The sequence below is a fragment of the Balaenoptera physalus genome (assembly GCF_965194825.1).
Source record: "Balaenoptera physalus genome assembly, chromosome: 7".
In the NCBI taxonomy this organism is placed as follows: domain Eukaryota; kingdom Metazoa; phylum Chordata; class Mammalia; order Artiodactyla; family Balaenopteridae; genus Balaenoptera; species Balaenoptera physalus.
The window spans coordinates 64798082-64820085 of record NC_138886.1 but is presented as its reverse complement, the minus strand read 5'-3'; the positions used below and the strand labels follow the sequence as shown (position 1 = coordinate 64820085).

The 22004-nt window shown below is 39.2% G+C and overlaps 1 protein-coding gene and 1 long non-coding RNA gene across 7 annotated transcripts in view; both read left to right on the top strand.

Moving 5' to 3' along the window:
* TTC39B (tetratricopeptide repeat domain 39B) overlaps window positions 1-22004 on the top strand; it is a 147557-nt gene that overhangs the window by 33603 nt on the left and 91950 nt on the right. For 5 of the 6 annotated variants that reach the window (XR_014265396.1, XR_014265397.1, XM_082467946.1 and 2 more), the window contains exon 2: window positions 3132-3166. The exons of the other annotated variant lie outside the window; for it this stretch is intronic. Coding sequence is in view for 3 of the 5 variants with exons in the window: in XM_082467946.1 (XP_082324072.1) it covers window positions 3132-3166 (35 nt within the window). In the remaining 2 variants the exon portion in view is untranslated. The remainder of the gene's footprint in view (window positions 1-3131; window positions 3167-22004) is intronic. 6 annotated transcript variants of the gene reach the window in all.
* On the top strand, window positions 10613-21795 carry LOC309663687. Its single transcript, XR_014265407.1, has 2 exons — window positions 10613-13402; window positions 14802-21795. It is a non-coding gene; the product is annotated as an uncharacterized lncRNA (long non-coding RNA).

The window sequence follows — 22004 nt, the reverse complement described above, 5'->3', positions numbered from 1 at the left end:
TGGAGCAGTTTCTCAGTTATCTGAAATGCTGTCTCCTGGGCTGCAGTCCTCATTTTGCCCCAAATCAAACTTAACTCTCCACTCTTACGTTGTGCATTTTTTTAAGTTAACACCCTTCCTCCCTTCCTCCCTTCCTTCCTTCCTTTCTCTCTCCCCCTCTCTCCCTCCCTCCCTTCCTCCCCTCCTCCCTCCCTCTCTTTTTCTCTCCCTCCCTCCCTCTCTCCCTTCCTTCCTTCCTCTCTCTCACTTTCTCTCTCACTTTCTCTCTTTCTCATCTCTAGTTTATTAGAATAATATCCTAGAACTCTGGTGGATTTTTTCCATTACTAATAGAGGCATTCTCTTAAATTTTTATTATTCATCTAAATGGAAAAATATATATTTTAACATTCTTTTTTAATTAAAAATTTCCACCAGCTTTATTGAGATGTAGTTAACCTGTAACATTGTGTGAGTTTCAGGTGTACAACTTCACGATTTGATACATGCATATATTGTGAAATGATTACCATACTAAGGTTCGTTAACACATCCATCACCTCACATAGTTATAATTTTTTTTGTGTGTGATGAGAACTTTGAAGATCTATTCTCTTAACAACTTTCAAATATGTCATGTAGTATTGTTAACTCTGGTTACCACGTTGTACAGAACGCTTTATTTAGAGAACCCTCTGCATATGACAAAGTGGAGAGATGTTCCTCAAGTGAAGATGATTTCTTACTGGATATAACTTAGTGTTTCTTGTTTTGAGGTGGGGATGGGGGTATTACTTGTTTAAGAGTAAATATTATCCTTGTCTCCTTTCAAAAGGAGAACTGGCTTCCCGAGTTATCCTTTCTGAAGCCCACTCAGTATCTCAGTGTCTGCTGTGAGCCCTGCTCTGGGTTGAGGTTTGTGAGGAAGGGATTGGATGCACAGAAGCTCCCAGGAGCATGCTGTCTGCATTCCCCCTTCTTGGTACAGGTCGGCCCAGGTGGGGTTAATGGATGGCAGAGGGACCATGAGCTGGTGTCTGGCACAGGTAACTGGTCATCACTACCAGATCTGTATTCCTGGAGAGTATTCGTCTCTCCCCTTCTCCACAACCCCTCACATGATAAACCTGTGTGCTGGCATGTGGGACACTGAGCTGTGACTCAAAATGACAAAGTCTTCTGATATTGTTCCAATCACTAATTTCTGGAGAGTGAGGAGTAAGAAAGAATTGCCCTTGACTGTGCCTCCCTTACAGAGTGTGGTATTAATACAGATCAATAGGTCAGGGATCCCAAATTCTAAACTCACTTCTGCCACTACTTATAATGTTGTTTCTTCTTTTTCGTATTTACACATTTTTTTTTCCTTTCCTGCCTAAATGCAGAATCAGTATGTTGTATACATTGTTCAATATTAATGGTCACACGAGGGAAAAGCTCTGTAACCCTCTTTCCTCATTTCTGTGTCCTATCTGTAAATGAGGTGATATGATCTGTGCCTTGATGGCCCAAGCTCAGTTCATTCATTCATTAGGCAACATGTAGCTGTTGAGCAACAGCTCTGTGCCAAGCCCTGGCGGTTCCTCTGTAAACATGATAAATGAGAACCTGCCCTAATGGAGATAGATTGTAACCAAGGAAACAAATAAGATGATTAGATTAAGTATTATGAATGAAAGAAATCAGATGATGGGAAACTATAAGTAAGCTGCTATTCTTAGTAATTCTAATTAGGGTTATCAGAGGTGGTCTCTTTGAGGAGGTGGCTTTCTGAACTGCAAACGGAAGGATGAGAATGAGTCAGTCATAGGAAGAGTTGAGTGAAGAACATTCTAGGAAAGAGAGACAATGCAGAGAGGTGTGGGATGAATTTGGCTTGTGCACGGACCAGAAAGACAGACCTTTGGCTGAAGTGGAGTGAGTCTGGTGGGTGGAGAGTGGACAGAGGCTGGCAGGGTCATTTAGGGCTTTGTAGATCACGGGAAGGAATTTGGGTTTATTCTAAGTGCAATGGAAAGCTTTTAAAGAGGTCTAAAGCAGTGGAATGGTATGAGCTTATTAAAAGAAGGGAAAGGAAAGAATAACTGCGGCTGTTGCACGAAGAACTGAATGGCAGATGTCAAGCTTGGGAGTAGGGAGACCAGTGAGGTCCTTGTGCTTGGCTGTGGAGAAGGTGGTAGGGATGTGAGAGAAGGAGGCCTTGAAGGTTTGACTAGGTTATGGTGGGTCCCAAATACCTGGATGAGGAGCTTGGATTTGATTTTTGCAGCTGTGAGGGAGCTTCGTGTGTGAGTGTGAGTTTGTGAGTGAGTGAGTGTATGTGTGTTTGTGTGTGTGTATGACTGTGAGTTTAGGGGTGAGATTGTGAGTGTATGAGCCAGTGTGTATGAGCGTGGGGTGCATGTGTGGATTTGTGAGCAGATGTGAGTGAGTGTGTGTATTATGTGTCTATGTGTGTGTGTTTGGGTTTTTCTCCTTTTGCAGATTTTGAACAGGCCAGTGGCATGAAGGAAAGGGCTGCCCTGTATGCTACAGGTAAAGGCTGGTGACAGGGAGACTTGCTGGGCGGGTAGTGGAGTTAGACGTGACCCGAAGGCCCAGACGTGCTAACGTGGCCAGCCATGGAGAAAGAGACGACTGAATCGGGCAGGTCCTGTTCTTTGTTTTATTCTGCTTCTGGGTTGGATGAGACTGAGGACTGAAGACCCCACTGAAGGAGTCACATTCTCTTCAGATGAGCCCAGTCTGATTGCTGGCTGAGTAGCTTACTCGTCTTATTAGTGACAAAACCAACCCTAAATTAAACCTCACTTAAATTCATGTGTTGGTTTCTCTGAAAGGAATTCCATTAGTAAGAGTTAAGTGGAATGGTTCTACTGCAGCCCACCCAAACTGTCCCCACTCTGCCCTGAGAGGTGCGCGCACCTGCGCGCGCACACACACACGCGGGGAGTACACACACACACGGGGAGTACACATACACACACACACACACACAGGGAGTACACAAATGGGTAGTACACACACACACACACACACACACACGGGGAGTACACACACACACACACACACACACACTCTCTCTCTCTCTCTTTTATATTTAAATTTCTTGATTCTTGAGAAACTCATTGTGTTTTTTGTTCCCCCCCCAGGACATCTTTGAAGATGCCTTGGAAACCCTCTCTATGTAAGTAGTAACATAATATAAAAGTATGTAGTAGAGAAAAATTGATGGTTTTCTTATAAGAAATGTTAATATTTCATTCTCATTTTTTTGAGTGTAGTGGCTATTGTTGGAAAAATTCACTTCTCCATAATTTAACAGTTAGGATGTGATTAAGCTTAAGAAAGGATCTGTCTAAAGTTACTATCAAATATATATATATATATATTTTTTCAAATATATTTTTGAGTCTTATTTCTTGTAACCTTAAACTAAAATGAAAGAAAAAATGTTTTCCAACAAATTAAATTTTATTTGTTTATAGCTAACCCTTTTACATCTTGCCCATATTTATTTACATGGTTAGCCTCATATTGTAGATTTTTGCTTTTGGTTTGCGCTTAGTTTTATTATAAGCATTTCCTATAAGCCTACATAATTTTTGTAATGATTTTAAATGACATCATATTAGATCAAATGGAACATCACAATTTACTTATTCATTTCTCCTTTGTTAGACATTTAGTTTTTCACTGGTTTAAAAACTTAAAACTAAGTAGTGAACATTTCAATGTGTATAGCTGTATCATATTTTTGAATATCTCCAAAAGGTTAACTTCACCCATGTAGAATTATTGGATTAAAAGGGATGAATATTTTTATTCTTAATGTGATATTTCTCAAGTTGCCTTTCTGTGTTAGTTAGCTCAGGCTGCCATAATAAAATACCATAGACTGGGTGGCTTAAACAATAGAGATTTATTTTCTCACAGTTCTGGAGCCCGGAAGTTGGAGATCAGGGTGCCAGTGTGGTCAGGTTCTGGTGAGAGCTCTCTTCCTGATTTACAGATGGTCACCTTCTCGTTGTGTCTTCACATGGCAGAGGGAGAGAGAGCGAGAGAGCAAGCTTTCTGGGGTCTCCTCCTATAAGGGCATTAGTCATGAGGGCCCCCCTCTCAGGACCTGATCTAAACCTGATTATCTCTCGAAGTCCTCATCTCCAAATACCATCACACTGGGGATCAGGGCTTCAACATGTGAAATTTGGGGGAATGCTATTCAGTCCACAGCACTTTCAAAAGAGTTTCACCAGTTTGCACGGCTGTGAACTGTGTATAAGTGAAGTGGTTTAAAATGTAGCATTTTCATCCCTAGGTATTATTTGAAACCATTTTGCTGCTTAAATGATACCTAATTGTTTTGTTTGAAAATTTTTTTCTGGGAGTCCCCTAATGGCCTAGTGGTTAGAATTCTAGGCTTTCATTGCCATGGCCTGGGTTCAGTCCCTGGTCAGGGAACTGAGATCCTACAAGCCATGTGGTGCACACCACCCCCTAAATTTTTTTTCTCATAATCATTGTTTAGTCCATTGCATTTCCTTTTGTATGAATTCTAGTCTTCTTTTGCCTATTTAACATTTTTCTCAATGTTTCTTTTACATACTTATGAACTTTAAAATATATATACACCTTCACGTTTTGTCCTATTTGCTACAGATACTTTCCCTTAATTGCTATTTTTATGTTAGAGTTGCAAATTTTTATATTGTCCAAAAGTTTTAGTGTTTATGTCATTGAATGTGTATGTGAATAAAAAACTTAACTGTGATTAGGATTTTAAAAAATAACCTTTCTACTGTGCAATAGTTTCAGATTTACAGAATTATTATGAGGATAGTACAGAGAGTCTTGTATATCCCACACTTGTTTTCCCTATGATTAATTTCTTACATTAGAATGGTACATTTGTCACAATTAATAATCTAATACAGATACATTGTTATAACTAAAGTCCATACTTGATTCAGATTTCTTTAGTTTTTATGGAGTATCCTTTTTCTGTCCCAGAATCCCATTCAGGACACCACAATACAATCATTCGTCCTGTCTCCTTAGGCTATGCTTGATTGTGACAGTTTCTCAGAGTTTCCTTGGTTTTGAGTACTGGTCATTTGTTTTGTGGAATGTCCCTCAGCTGGGATTTGTCTGGTTTTTTTTCCTCATGATTAGACTGAGGTCATGTGTTTTTGGGAGGAAGATCACAGACCTAAAGTATCATTCTCATCACATTATATCAAAGATACATGTTATCAACCTGGTTTACTCCTGTTGATGCTAAACTTCATCACTTGGCTTGAGATAGTGTTTGTCAGATCTTGCCACTGTGAAGTTTTACTCTTTTTCCCCCCTTCCGTTTTCATACTGTACTCTTTGAAAGGTAATCTACTTGTGTAATTTAAAAAATGACTTTTAAGGTGAGTGCATTATTTGCCATCCAGAAATCTTACTCAGCTCTGCTGTGGCTTCTCCGCTCTGAGCGTTGGCAGGAATTGAGCTTGGGTGGCCTGGTAGACTGAAGTCTAGGAGGTAGAAAAGGATCTGACTGTGGGGCGGGTGACTGGAATTCACCAGTGGAAGTGCTGCTGTTCCCAATGAGAAGCTAGAACACTCGACACACACCAGAGAGGGGTTCAGGTCTTGGAGATGAAAACAGGTCAGACTGATGTAATTGACATGACCGATGGGTGGCACACATTAAAACTTGTGTTTCTTTGAGCTTTCACTGGCTGCATTAGACTGGCAATGGCTTTACCTTTGGGTCTGAAAGGCATTGTCAGCAATTTCTAACACCTATTAGTTTTTATTTTATTTATTTATTTTTTATACAGCAGGTTCTTATTAGTTTTCTATTTTATACATATTAGTGTATATATGTCAATCCCAATCGGCACCTATTAGTTTTTAAAAAAAATCAAATTATAGGGAAACAAAAACCTTCTGAACTTGACTTGCGGTTTCTGGTTTTCCAAGTAAGGAGCTTGAAGTTGCCAGTTTTTCCTAACAACAAGTAAAGAGCTAAACAGACTTGAAAATTCTACAACTCATTTTGCATCCATAAGAAGGGAGAGGATACAGGGAAAATCACTGCCCCCAAGCCTGGAGGGACAGAAAGGCAAATACAGGGAGTCATGGTGTACAGAGTCATGCTGTACACCCCTGCCAGGTCAGGGGTGGGAAAACGTCACCTGTGATCGATGAATTGCTGGGGGCTCAGTGTGAATAACTCTGGGAGTTAAGAACCATAGGGAGACCCACTCATATGGAGCCCCCTCCACCCCCAATGTGAAATTTGCCTCCAGAAGCTGTACCAGATTCATACAGTAAATAGAGGAGAAAAATCCCTTTGGGATTCCAGCAGGGTGAGAAGAAAAAGAACCATTCTGAAATACATCAGAGTTTACTGTTCTTAACAAGGCCTGCCCTCGGGAGAGAGTAGTTAACCAGAACCTAACTGACCTGGGGAGCTCCAGCCCACTCTGGCCATCCTGTCCCATCTAAGAGAGAAGAAAAACTGAGAAACACTTGAGAAGTTCCCAGTCCAGAGGCACAGGCTCCCTAAAAGACTGAGACCTCATCACAGGACGATAGAATGCTTCCCCTCCTCCACACCTCACCACCACATGACCACAGGCCTATTTATAACAGTTCCTTTTATCATGTACATCATGTTTAACTATCAAGAAAGATTACAAGGCAGAACAGTAGGCAAAAAACACAGTTTGAAGAGACAGAGTAAGCATCAGAACCAGACGTGGCAGGGATGTGGGAATTTAAAACAACTATGGTTAATATGCAGTGGACTCTATGGAAGAAGTAGAGAGACTATAGGAATAGATGGGTAATGTAAGCAGAAAGATGGAAACCATAAGAAAGAACCAAAAAGAAATGCTAGAGATCAAAACACTCTAACAGAAATGATAAATGCCTTTGATGGACTTATTAGACTGGACATGGCTGAGGAAAGGCTCCCTGAGCTAGAGGCTGTAGAAATAGAATCCTGAATAGAATGGAATAGAATCCTCAAAAACTGAAAAGCAAAGAGAACAAAGAGTGAATAAAACAGAACAGAATATCCAAGGACTGTGGGGCAACTACAGCAGGTATAGCATATGCATAATCGGAACATCAGAAGGAGAAGAAAGAAAAGAACAGAAGAAATATTTGAAACAATAATGTCTGAGAATTTGCACAATTAATGTTAGACACCAAACCACAGATCCAGGAAGCTCAGAGAACACCAAATAGGATGACTGTCAAAAAATGACCTCTAGGTACATTATTTGTCAACTACAGAGAATCAAAGATAAAGAAAAAATCTTGAAAGAAAAAATACATCTTACCTATAGAGGAGCAAAGATAAGTGTTACATCCAGCTTCTCCTCAGAAACCAGGCAAGCAGAAGAAAGTAGAGTGAAATGTTTGTATTGAGAGGATAAAACCATCAACTTAGAATTCTGTACTCTCTGAAATTATCTTCAAAAGTAAAGGAGAAATAAAGACTTTCTCAGGTGAACGAAAATTGAAGCAATTTGTTGCCCATAGATCTGCCTTGTAAGAAATATTAAAAGAAATTCTATAGAGAGAGGAAAAATAAATATGGGTCAGAACCTGAGATCTACTTAAAGAAAAGAAGAACATCAAAGAAGGAATAAGTCAAAGTAAAATGAAACATTTTTTCATATTCTTAATTGATCTAACAGATAACAGTTTGTTGAAAATGATACCAGCAGTGTATTTGGTTATATATGCTTATGTTTATGTCTTATGTGTATATACATGCTTATGTATGCTTACATATAAGTGAGATGGATGACAACAATGACACAGGGATGGGAGGGAGGAATTAGGATTATTTTGTTATTATAAGGTACTCACACTACTTGTGAAATGGTATAGTGTACTTTAATGTAGACTTGGATTAGTTGTACATGTGTACTGCAAACTCTAGGGCAACCACCAAGAAAAAGTAAAAAAAGAAGTAAAGCTGATGTGCTAAGAAAGGAGAGAAAATGGAGCATATAAAATGCTCAATTAAAACAATATAAGCCAGAAAAAGAGTAGAAGACAAGAATAGGAACAAAGAACAAGGGCAACAAATAAAAAACAGTAATGAATATGGTAGATATTAATCCAGCTATATCTATAATCACTTTGAATGTCAGTGGTGTAAATTTACCAATTAAAAGACATTGTCAGAGTAGATCAAAAAGCATGGTCCAACTATATGTTGTCTACAAGAAACCCACTTTAAATAAAAGACACACATAGAGTAAAAGTAAATGGACGGAGAAAAATATACCATGCTAACACTAATCAGAAGAAAGCAGGAGTAGCTATACTAATTTTGGACAGAGCAGACTTCAAAGTAAGGAAAGTTATCAGGGATAAAGAAAGGCAGTACATAATGACAGAGGGGCCAGTTCTCCAAGAAAACATAACAGTTCTTAATGTGTAGGTACCTAACAACAGAGCATCAAACTACTAGAGACACAAACTACATACAAGGAGAAATAGATGATTTTGTTACCATAGTTGGTGACTTCAACTGCCTTCTCTCAGAAATAGATCCAGCCGGGAGAAAATCAGTAAGGTCATAGCTGAACTAAAAAAAAGAAAATCCTGAACTTAACCCAACTGAAGTTAATTTAGATCCCTATCTCATGCCAACCCTAAAATTGCTAGCCCAGTATTCCAACGCCATTTGCTAAGTCTGTGAGTAAAAGAAAATTTATGTATGATGCCTACTTTATCAAATAATACACTCATTAAAATAATAATGCTGTGTTTCTGGGCTTTCTATTTTGTTCCTTTGATCTATATGTCTGTGATTGCACAAAAACTGCTCTATTTATCTGCTTTAGATGTTTCGATATTAGTATGACTGGTTCTCGGAAGAATAGCATCCAAAAATGACCCATGTGATCGAGATGTTTTTGATTCATGACTGTCAGAAACCCGTTGTGAACTCTTAAAATGTGGAATTCTTGGAGGCTTTGTATGTCTTAGCTTCTTTTATCCTACTGTCAACCATATTACAGTTTTCTTCCATCTTGAAAACAATAGTTTTTAAATGCTATCTCACTTCCTTGTTATCTAACATTTTCTTTTCCATTCATTGCCTCTTTCAGCCTGTCTTCAGCTGCATTTATCTGCTGTTGCCAGCATTTTTTTACTTCCAAATTTAACTTCCCTGTCCTGTTCAGTTTACCAAACCCAAAGGTTTACCCATTCTAGAACTTGCCTTGTTCTTTTAGTTTTCTGATGTGCATTATTTCTTGTGACACCTGAGACTGTTTCTTAAACAGTTTTGTGTTTCCTTTTCGATGTTGCCAAAATGTCCCTGGTACTTGCTTCTCTCACCTTAGTTGTAGCAGCACATAATAGTAACACTTTACCTAATTGAGAACCTTACCTCTTTGAAATAGAGCCCAAAGCCAGAAAGGGTAGCCAAAGTAGGTATTAGAGCCTGTGCTCTAAAAATCTTGCCCTTTACTTGTAGTAGAGGATTCCATCCAGAGTCTATTTACAATGAATGTAAGTAGACTTATGCTTTTTGGCATAATTTTGCCAGAGTTCTAAGAGGTATGGTGAGAGGGTGGTTTTATTTATTTATTTTTATTTTTAAATTTTTAATATCTTTATTGGAGTATAATTGCTTTACAATGTTGTGTTAGTTTCTGCTGTATAACAAAGTGAATCAGCTATATGTATACATATATCCCCATATCCCCTCCCTCTTGCGTCTCTCTCCCACCCTCCCTGTCCCACCCCTCTAGGTGGTCACAAAGCACTGAGCTGATCTCCCTGTGCTATGCAGCAGCTTCCCACTAGCCATCTATTTTACATTTGGTAGAGTACATATGTCAATGCTACTCTCTCACTTCATCCCAGCTTCCCCTTCCCGAGGAGGTGGTTTTAGAAGCCAGTTTGTTGATAGTAGCAAAAAATAGCAGGGAAAGAAGAAAGTAAATATGACATACAGTCACAGAACTCCAAAGCACAGCAGTGTGGTTTTACCTAGCTTAGGTGCACACAACAAGATGTACCTTTCTGGTGAGTCAAGCCCTTGGACTTGACAGGTGAGCTTGAGCACCAGTCTCAGTTGCCATTTACTGCCTGGGAGATCTGGGACAGTTTCTTTTTCTTTTTTTTAAAAAATTTTTTGGGGCTGCTTTTGGGTCTTCATTGCTGTGCGCGGCCTTTCTCTAGTTGCGGTGAGCGGGGGCTACTCTTCGTTGCGGTGCACAGGCTTCTTGTTGCGGTGGCTTCTCTTGTTGCAGAGCACGGGCTCTAGGCATGCAGGCTCAGTAGTTGCGGCACGCGGGCCCTAGAGTGTGCGGGCTTCAGTAGTTGCGGTGCGTGGGCTCAGTAGTTGTGGTGTGCAGGTTCTAGGGTGCATGGACTTCAGTAGTTGTGGCACAAAGGCTCAGTAGTTGTGGCACACGGGCTTAGTTCCTCCACGTCATGTTGGATCTTCCCAGACCAGGGATCGAACCCATGTCCCCTGCATTGGCAGGAGGATTGTTTTTTTTTAAATTTTTAAAATTTTTATTTTTTATTTTTTTTAACATCTTTATTGGAGTATAATTGCTGTACAGTGTTGTGTTAGTTTCTGCTGTATAACAGTGAATCAGCTATATGCATACGTATATCCCCATATCCTCTCCCTCTTGCGTCTCCCTCCCACCCTCCCTATCCCACCCCTCTAGGTGGTCGAAAAGCACCGAGCTGATCTCCCTGTGCCATGCAGCTGCTTCCCACTAGCTATCTATTTTACATTTGGTAGTGCATATATGTCCATGCCACTCTCTCACTTTGTCCCAGTTTACCCTTCCCCCTCCCCGTGTCCTCAAGTCCATTCTCTACGTCTGCATCTTTATTCCTGTCCAGCAGGAGGATTGTTAACCACTGTGCCACCAGGGAAGTCCCTCTGGGACAGTTCCTAAGTCTCAGTTTCTTCATCCTCACAGATTTATTGGGAAGATAAAATGAAATTTAAATGTGATAATGGGTACAAACACATAGTAGGTAGGTGCTCAGTAAATATCGGTAGTATATACTACTCCCCCACCTTGGATGCTGTTAATCTCCACTGAGAAAGGCATGTTCATATTGCTGTCTCTGAGACATTGGAAAAAGTTTAAATTATATCTAGTATATTCTATTTAAGAGGGTAGAGACTTGTGTCACATATGTTAAGAAAATTCCAAAATGACTAAAAATGTTTTCAAATAGCATTTGAAAGTTAGTAGGATGTGCTTCATTCACAGGGAAAGCTCTCTTGGATGTTTCTCTTTATTCCGTAACATAGAGCGTGATGTTACTGTACTATGTCTCCTGTATTACTGACCCTTTCTGAAATTAAAAATATTACTGAAGTAATCTGTTATTCAATATTTTTCTTTTAAAATATTATATATGTTTTCTCTCTGATTACAAGTATATGTTAATTGTAAAAAAATTCTTCAGTTGTTTTTTATGTGAACTTTTATTTTGTCCTAATTTCAGGGTTTGCCAAAATTTCTCTCTCGTTCCCTCTTAAATTTACGATGCCACGACATTCCTCTTGTGATCCATTAGATGCTGAAATCAGTAGAGCTCTTTTTCCGTATGCTGATTGAACCACATATTTTGGTTCTATCTTTTGGTTTTATGTGCAGATAACAACGCTTCCACCTCTCTGTAGCAGGATGTGGTCCTCTTGCCAAGCTGGTGATTAATTTCTTCCTGTGAATATTTTCTCCTGAATTTCTAATGAAAAGATGCAAGCGAACAGATGAGGGAGGCCTTAAAGTATTTCCACAAAAGAAAATTATCTCCTACTCTCCTTTTCTGCTTAATGAATTCACCACCACAGATGTAGGTTTTCCTAGTTCTGGATCTTTGTGGTAACAATTGTGTTATTTTAAGTGATTAACTATTTTGGGAAGTTGCTAGATTTACAAGCTGGTAGATCGTACAAACATCTCTAACATTTAGAACAGGAGGGAAAATTAGAGATTTTTTTTTTTTTTAAAACAGTGGGACATTGAACATGTCCTTTCTAAAAATTAAAAAATTGTTTATGAAGTTTCTGACTTGTTTAGCGTAGGAAGTAATCTCTCAGGGAGGAACCGTACATTAGACCCATCTCATGGCCTATAGAAATTTGCTAGAAGATTAGCTCTGCCTTAGTCTCTGGCTCCCTGATTGAACAATTCCATACTGGTATGTGCTTCTTGGTGCTCTGATGACTGGGTATCCTTCTTGCCCACTGTTTGTACACAACTACCATATCTGAAAATGTAGTGGTGGGTATAAAGTCTGTTCATGAATTAAGTGATATGACATGTGAAGAATAAATAAAATGTTCCAGGGTTTCCAGAGAGCTGTTTCTGGTTGGGAGATCGGAGTGGCTGGCATTGGTTTTGGGTTTTGAGAGATACCATGCTTACCTGGGACACCCATGGACACAAGAGATTTTGGGTCACCATGGATTCCTGGCTTCCGTTTAGTGAGGAGAGTAGACTAACTGCTTGGAATCAAGTGAATTGGTAGTGTTTTCAATTAACCTCTTTCTCATAAAAACCACAGTGGGCCATGGCACAAAAATCTAATTAACTGGGGGGCCTAGTCGGGTACTACTTAATCAAGATTTTCTTTTTATGATAGTTTAGAGAAGTCAGAGGAGACATCAAATTTATGTGCAAAGACTGTTAGAGCAGATTCAGGTTTAATATGTTTTCAGCAGTGATCTCTTAATATTCCATAGTACCTTATTAAAATTTTGAATTTATCCTTATATAGAAATTCATAGGTGTTTAATCAAGTCCTGAGGCAACGGGGTGTGTTTGTTCACTTGCAGGAACTTCGGTGAATTTGTTCTTACATCTAGAAGTTGAAAGAGGCAGACGTTTTTAGTCAGGTGATAAGAAGCTTACAGTAGGATTAAAAATATTTTGTAGCATAGCATTTCTCATGGACTTCCTCCTTCTTCACACCTTCTCTTTTGAACTACAAACTGTAGATTAGAATGAGGTAAAGCTTTTAAGCAAACCCCCACCCCCCGCCCTCATCAGTTTAGATCAGTTAATTATGGTGCAATAGTTTGGTCTGTTTTAAGGTTAGTTAGGGTGATATTTGGTGAATGACAGTTGAAAAACATCTAGTTAATATTTTTCTTCATAGTGGTTAAATTATAACTAGTAACTACAGGCAGAGTTAGATTAATTTTCATGTTTCTGTGATCTTTTCCTTGACCCAGCTTCTCTGTCTAGGTAATCCAAATGTTGCTCTGGTCTGGAGGGCCACCTCTCTGCCCCGACCTCAACCTGATTTTTCTTCACCAGGTTGGCATTTAATTATTTCATTGGATCTAAGATGCCGCTGACATTGTATATACCACTGAGGAAGGAGAAAAACACAATGGAGAATTTTACAGGTGACTTTGCCTAAGGGAAGGGAAAAATAAAACTGTCATGCAGGAAGACACAGTAAGGAAATGTGGGTATTTCAATCTTGGTGGTACTAGGTAGGGAGGGGAAAAAAGACTTCTCTTGAGATTCTCTGCCCTGGGAACTTTTAAAAATAGCTCTATCACATTATGAATTTATATCCCATAAAACACCTGTTTTAAATTTACAATTCATTGGAGTTTATTATATTTACAGAATTGTACAACCGTCATTACAATCTAATTTTAAAAAATTGATCACCCGAAAAAGAAACCCTCTGCCCCTTTACAGTCATTCTCCTTTCCCACTCCTACTCCTAGGCAACCACTAATCTAATTTCTGCTTCTAGATTTGCCTCTATAGACATTTCATAAAAATAGGATTATTCAATATGTGTTCTTTTGTGTCTGGCTTTTGAGGTTTATCCATGTTGTGGCATGTGTCAGTATTTCATTCTTTTTTAGGGCTGAATAATACTCAACTGTGTGGATATACCACATTTTGTTTATCCATTCATAAGTTGATAGACAATCAGGTTTTTTCCAGTTTTTGACGTTGTGAATAATGCTGATATAAACAACTGTGCACAATTCTTTGTGTGGACATATGTTTGTAATTCTCTGGCATATATACCTAAGGAGTGGAACTGATGGGCTGTATGGGAATCCTGCGTTTAACTTTTCGGCACTCTCAGAATCTCAATCACAAGCTAGTTTGTGGTCTGAATATTAGGTACCAGTGTGGCCCAAACAACTTCAAGCAGGTAATTTAATTTTAAGGGGATCAGCTTGGTTTTGCCTTCAGGTAACTGGCAGAAGCAAATGTGGATCCTTTCCCTAAGAATTTAACTTTGATCTAGGGCAATCGAAGTTGCTCTTGATTTTAAGATACATCCGGGTTTTGGCGATATTACGTGATGAAAAATCTGTGTTATAGAGTCAATGGAATACAGTGAATGGAAATAAATTTCGCTAAAAAGCCCAGAGTGAGCAGCGTCCCAAGCATCTCTTCCCTGTATTGTATTGCATTTCTGTGTATTTTCTTTTGTACTGTTAGGTCTTCTTTAATGGTCCGCTATTGTATTGGAACCTTCCACAATAAGTAGTTCTTTATATAAGCTTATGGGGGGGGGAGGGAGCGTGTATGCACATTTTAAGTTAAGGTATGTATATTCTATGAATGCTTCCTTTCACTCTGAGGAGGAGTGACAGGATTTCCTAGCTCAAAGGAAAGCTTCTTAGTGACCCTTTGGTCCAATTGTCTCATTTGACCAAGGAGGCCCAGGGGAGGTGGAAGACTTGGTGGTGTTGGTGGCAAAATGAATGGAAAATGCCCCGTAAACCCTTATGGACAGGGCCTTTGTCATTGCGGTTCCCTTTTCTGCAGGCTCGGGAGCCTCTCTGACCATCACTCAACCCCAGGTAGCAACACCCAAGTTGTGCCTGCAAGTCAGAGAAGCCCTGCTCCCAGTACTGACTTCCTTACCTCCTCCAAGAGTGGCCTTCCGGGCATGACTACTACTCTGTCTGGGACTACCTTAACAGTTGTAATGGGAAATAGGTCCAATCCTGGCCTATTTGATCACTCACTTGGATATTTCACAAACGCCTTAATTTAAAGAAAAAAATTATTAATTAATTATTTATTTTGGCTGCACTGGGTTTTAGTTGTGGCATGCGGGATCTTTGTTGCGGCATGCATACGGTATCTAGTTCCCCGACCAGGGATGGAATCCAGGCCCCTGCATTGGGAGCGTGGAGTCTTACCCACTGGACCACCAGGGAAGTCCCCGCCCCCAAATGCCTTAATTTCTGTGTTTCAAAGTGAACTCTTGGTAGCCGCCTCCCTCATCCCTCCGAAACCTTTTCCTCTCCCAGTCTTCTCCATCTTTGTAAATGTCTCCACCCACTTGCTCAAGTCAGATGCCTGGTGGACATCTTTGATTCCTTCCCTTTTCTTTAACTTCCCTACTGCCAAGTCTGATGATTTCTACCTCCAACATTTATTTCCCATCTGTTTACTTCTCTCTCTCTCCTCTCTATTACATTAGCTCGAGGTACTGTCAGGTTTTGCCTGGATTACTTTAAGAGCCCCCAATGTGTTTTCGTGCTTCCTTTGTTCTCTATTCTTCCACCCTCCCAACTGCATCCTACTTGTTCTCCACACAACAGCCAAAGTTACCTTATTTTAAAATTTTAATATGAAAAATTTCAAACATATATAAAAAGTAAAGAGGATAGTAAACTGAGCTCTTGTATACCCACCACTTACCTTCAACAGCTGTTAACTCAAGGCCGATCTTTTTTCATCTATAATCCACCTCAAGGTTATTTGGAATCATATCCTAGACAATATACTTTATTTCTACCTCTAACTATTTCAGTATGTGCTTCCTGAAAACAAAGACGTGCTCTTATACGTAATTACCGTTCAGATAACAAGGTCAGGAAATTGCATTGAAACAGAACTATTATCTAATCTATAAGCCTTTTATGGCATCACTGTATCTGTATTTTAGTATGCATATAAAAGATAGGTCTCTTTTTAAAAACATCACAAGGCTGTTGTCACACCTAAAAAAATTAACAACATTCATCAAATATCCTGTCAGTGTTCAAATTTCCCAGTTGCCTCATAATTTATTAACAGCAGGTTTGTTTGATTCAGGACAGAGTGATCCTTTTAGAAATTCAGTTGGATGATGTCACTGTCTTGCTTAGAATCTGTGCATGAGTTTGCATGTCTCTGGGGATGAAGACTCCAATCTACCTCAGCCTGCAAGGCTTGAGGTCAAGGTCAGGTCCCCACATACTGCTTCCACTCACCCTCATTCTCTGTCCTCAGCCAGAAGCCTCTTCCAGGGTTTTGACTGAGCTAGATCTTTGCTGCCCTAGCTTTGTGCATCTGGCCTCTCTGACCAGAGCAACTTCCTTCCATTCCTCCCACAGCTTCTTCCTGGTCATCCTCAGCTCTCAGGTGCTATGTCCTCCCACTTTGCTTAATGACTCCACCCGAATAGGTTACTCCTTCCTCATTCCTCTATCTTGGCATCCTGTTTGTTCTTCTCACACCATTTCTCATTTTGTAGTTTTTTGTTTTTTTGTTTTTTTTAAATATGGAACGCTTCACGAATTTGCGTGTCATCCTTGCGCAGGGGCCATGCTAATCTTCTCTGTATCGTTCCAATTTTAGTATATGTGCTGCCAAAGCGAGCACTGTAGTTATTTTTTACTTGTTTTTTGACCGCCTGTTCCTTTGGACACTTGAAGTTCCAGGAGGAAGGGACTGTTCTCTTCTGCTCATCGTGGTGCACCCTGTACCCAAGCACGATGCTTGGCATATAGTAGATGCTCAATATGAATTTGTCAAATTAATAAATTTGTTGAATTAATGTACTAATCGGAAACTATAGATGAATATTCAAAGTAAACTGCAAGGATTTGCAGTGCATTAAAAAAAATCCAGCCATCATTTACTGAGAACTTAGCAAGTATAGGGCAACAATGATATTGCTGTGATTGTTCAAAGGGAGAGTGAGTTAAAGGATCTTTTGGGATGTGTTTTTTTTTTTTTCTTAATGATGACAGCTGGTTGTGTTAATCAACCCGTACATACATAATTAGGTACATACATAATTAGGTAATGTACAATTGTTTGGGCGTACTAAGCACTATGCAGATTGTCAGTGACTCCTTTGCCGTTACTCAACTCTGGGCTGACTCACTTTCCATCTGAAGTTTATGTAAATGAGCTGTCATACTCTTGGGGGATGTAGTGAGCTTCACTACCTTCTGTTAACTTTTTACCATTTTTTATCTGCCTTGTTTTCTGATCTGTTTATCCATCTGGATAAAAATAGCAACCTGAAATGAGTAATAAAACACCACAAAAAGCAGATAATTGGGAGCTTTGCCTTTTGAAATGTGTCAAACTTCTCCATTGCCTATGTTTTGAAAATTAATCAGTATCTCTGGTTCTCCCTCTCTCCCCTTCTTCCTACCTTTCCCCTTTGTGTCATCATGCTTGTAGAACATTGTAGCTAGAACTCCTCAGAGACGAAGTGATGTTTGCATTAGGTACATTATTTATAAATAATGTATAGTTCAGTATTATGTATCATACACATTTAATAGTCTGAAGACTTAGCCACTAACAAATTTAAAGGACTCTGAAATTGCTTAACACTGAAGAAGTATTTGGGGATTTATACGTGATTTTTATTTTTGTGTAATTTCTGTGTTATTTATTTTATGTTTATTGTCCAGAGTGAAAGTATTCAAGCCAGCAAGGAGTATTTTTTTTATTACCTGTGAGCAGAATGATCTCAAAATGTGTTAAAGCTCCATGTAGCTCTGATAAAATAGCATGTTTAAAGGTATAGGCATAGTTTTGGTCTCCCCTGTAGGCAATGCAATTATAAGCTTTTAATTTCTATTTATTTTATCAGCAAAGAAAGTTTTCTGTGAGGGCACCTTGACTTTGCTTTTATGCAAACTTCAAAGCCAGCAGCATAGTCTTTTCAAATCACTCTGGTTCCATGGTCACATCACCTTGTGCCTTTTGTGTCAAATATCCTGCTGCTTCCCTCTTATAAGGATACTTGTGATTGCATTTAGGGCCCAAACCAAATAATCTAGGATAATCTTCCCATTTTAAGATTATTAACTTAATTACACTTGCAAGCCTCTTTTCTCATATAAGGTAACATTCATAGGTTCCAGGGGTTGAGACTTGGATATCTTTGGGGCCATTAGTCAGCCTAACCACAGGTAAAAATAACATGCATGGTGGATATATATAGAGTTTTAATTTCCTTCTTTGTTTCCAGTTCTCTGTAAGGACTTTATTATTTTAAAATCAGGAAATATCAGAGTACATTACCTGATACTTTTATAATCAGATTAAACTGTGAGCCACATCATAGAAACAGTCCAGTTCTAATATGTGTAAGAGCCCTTAAGGCAAGACAAGAAAGTTGTTAAGTCACTGACCATCTCTAAGCCTACTTTATTTTTTTGAGTTTCATCAAAATCAATTCAAATATTCTTTATCTAATATTAATTTTAAATTGCAGTTTCCATCTACATTGGAATGACGTTATATGTATATTTCATTCACTTCACTAATTTAACTTTTGTGCATTTAACCCATTTGACCGAAAACTTCACAGAACTTGACTTTCCCTTATTTAGTGTTTTTAAAAAGTCAGTAAGAGATAAAATCCAATTCTAACTTGGGAGCATCAGACTGCTCTTACATTTTCCTTAAAACAAAAGAGGTAATTCATTTTATTCCTCATTCAACCCTCTTTGATAGTGGTGAATCCCTGGATTAGGTGAAAAATCATTAAAAGGCCCTGTGGATTTTATAAATCCAGGCTATTTGTATTTTTCTTGCTTGCTTCCCTAGGATAATCAAACAGTGATGGATTAGAATTAGGCTGCAGCAGAGATTGGGAAAAAAAAAAAAAAATCTCCCGGCATCCCTTCCTGCAGGAGCATAAGCTTCGGCAGTGAGTGTAGCTGCCACTTTAACTGACATGTCTTAAAATTCTGCCCTGGGAAACTCTGGGATGCTGTCAGCTGCCGGGCAACTTCTTTTCTTAAGCTCAGTAATTGAGAGTCTCACCGGAGACCAAGAAATAAAACAGAAATTGAGGATTTTTTTGCCTTTTAAATTGAGGATTGTCTCTTCTTTTCATTGGCTTTTAAAAAATCTGGTAGAAGAGAGGGCATCTTCACAGTGGGGCTATATTAATTCCTTCAAAGTTACAGCTGCTCTAAACCTGTGAGTATGTTGCATTTATTTAGCTGTTCCTGGGGTATGATTGCAGCGTTCTCTTTGGACCTGTGAGGATTTAATTTAAGGAAAGCTATGCTGATTAAAAAAACTGGAGTGAAATTTCACTGGAGACCTGCAGTTTTTGTTAATTGACATTGTCTTCATTAAAACCTTCATGTCAAGCCTGCCAGGGCTACCCCCACCCCCCCATGTCTTTTTTTCTTAAGTTCCTGAGAGTGAGTGCTGAAATTGGAGAAAATAGTGAATCTTGCTGAGAAGGATTCAGTCTTCCCGGGATGCTATGGCTGGTTTACTGCTGCTGCAAGGTGTGCATGGGGCTGCAGAACAATGGAAGGATGATGACGGCTCACTTTGTATTCGCTGTGTTTGTCTTATGTCCTTTGTTGGCGTCATCATGGCGTTTTGTTTTGTTAAGGTGATTAAAACCTTAAAAATGAAGTACCGTGGCATGCTGGCAGAATAGCGTCAGTAGTCATAGACTTCAACGCTGTCTGTGCTGTGTCAGGTTCAGCCAGTCTCTTTGTAGCAGATCACAGTAAATGGGAGTTACCCAAGAGTGACCTTTGCATGACCACCCTTTTCTAATTGTGCGTTTGAGTCGGTGCCATTTTTTTTTCTGGTGACGCAGACCCTTTAGTCTAAACATCTGTCCTTAGTCATTGTGTCCCCTTTGGAATACACTGGAGGCTAGAACTGTATCCTTGCTGAATTTTTATTGAATCAATTTTGAACCTTTTGTAAAGAGAGAGGTTAAATTTTGGTTCCCTTGATAACCCCCATATGTTCTTGACTGGTCTTTGTTACATGAAAGTCTTATTATTTTAGTGATCTGATTCAGATCATTTGGTTACTTATCTCATTCCTTTATCTTAAAATCACATTAGCTAAAGCGATTTCTAAAAGTTAAGTTCAGAGATCAGTAATCAAAATACTTTTAAATACCAACTGTTAACAGTCGTCTTTGTAGATGCAGAATATATTATATGAGTTTTTTCGGGTGCTAGTATTTTGATTGATTTCCTGCAGCATAAAAAATAAATCAAGGATTTTAAAAAAGAAACTCTCTACCACCCAGAGATCAAACATCTGCTGTTTTTATTTTTAAACATTTCGTCATTCCTAAATGCAGCAACTTTGAATTCAATGAGGAAAGAGTCCTAAAAATAGGAAATTCTTCCTTACCTAGACTGATAAAGAACTTATATTCATTCATTCCTTTCATTCATTCATTAACAAACGTTTACATTTGTCACAAAGCTCTTGCCAGGCTTTGGGGACATGATGCTGAACAAGATATTGTATCTGCCCTCGTGGAGCAGATACTATCAGCAGGTGAGGGGAACATTCAGAAACTACCTAATTATTTCATTATATGTGTTGTAATTTTTCAACTGTAAAAGTATTGGTACTTTGCAGCCAAATATTTATATTAAAGACATACAAATACTTGCAAGTAATTCTGCCCCAGATCTTCTGGAGCCACAGATCCTTGGTATGCTTGACCTGGAAAGAGATTTTGAAAATAATTGAATTAGTTCAACAAGCATGTGATAGGCACTATATTAAGTGCTGGTTTTTAGATCAGTAAATAAGGAATAAGCCTGCTTTGGAGGAGGTCACAGTCTAGTCTATTGAGAGAGGGAGGGAAATTGGTTATGTTAGTATATTCTAGTATGTTACTGATTCATTAATTCAATACATATTTACTGAGTGTGTGCTGTAATGTTGGGCACTGTCATAGGCACTGTGCTGGGCACTGGGGGTGAGGTGGAGAGTAAGACAGAGATGCCCTGCCCTCTGGAAGCTCTTAGGGGCCGTGGCAGAGAAATGATAGGATGCCATAAGAATACACATGAGGGGAAAGGGGCCTCAGTACCATTTACTGATCATCTGCAGTGGGCCAGCCATTAATTGGTACTCTCTGTGTGCATTAATCTTCCCTTCAATCCTATAGTTACTATCTCTGCCGTAACAAGCAAGTAAATGGAGATGCAGAGAGGTTAAGTAATTTGCTGAAGGTCACACAGGAAGTGAGTGGAGGAATTAGAACTCGATCCCAGATGTGACTTGACTTCACATCTCTGCCCCTTCCAGTGGTCCCCAAACCTGGCTGCTTATTAGAGTTAGCTGAGCTCTGGAGGGAGAACAGTGTTTATTACAGGCGTCCCTGAGGACTATGGGCATTGAGGTTTAGGGACCATTCTTAGACTACCCCCTCAATTTACCGATGGGGGAGAGCGAAGATAGAGATCATACAGTAGTTAAAATGGGGCCAGTAGCTAGATTTCCTAGTTGCCATTCATTCCATTGCAGTATCTGGAAAGATATATACTAAGAAATCAAAACCAGAATCAAGAGCAAACAACAGACCCAAACCAACCAACCACATTAACAAAACAAAACAAAATAAAACAAAAACAAGATAGTAGCAACAAGAACCTGAACCTGTAAATTGTTTGTCTGATCTTGGCTCTGAAGAAGAACCCCTGGTAGCCCAGACAGCCCCGATTCAGAGGGCTCCCTGTGCTGCCAGATGGTTACTACTTGAGAGTGAACTAGTTAGGACTTTTTTTTTTTTTTTTAAAGAAAACAAAGCAGATATCTTGGCTTATTAATATTCATTCGGGCACTTCAGTTTATTGGAGGGTACAGACAAGAAACTGTTATTGGGATGTAATGGGATAAACTCTGTAGTATGGAGAAGGTCAGGGTTCTGTGGGAACAAAGATGAGGGATGACCAACCTACACCTGGGTGATGGCAGGAGTTCAGAGAGATGCTGACCTTG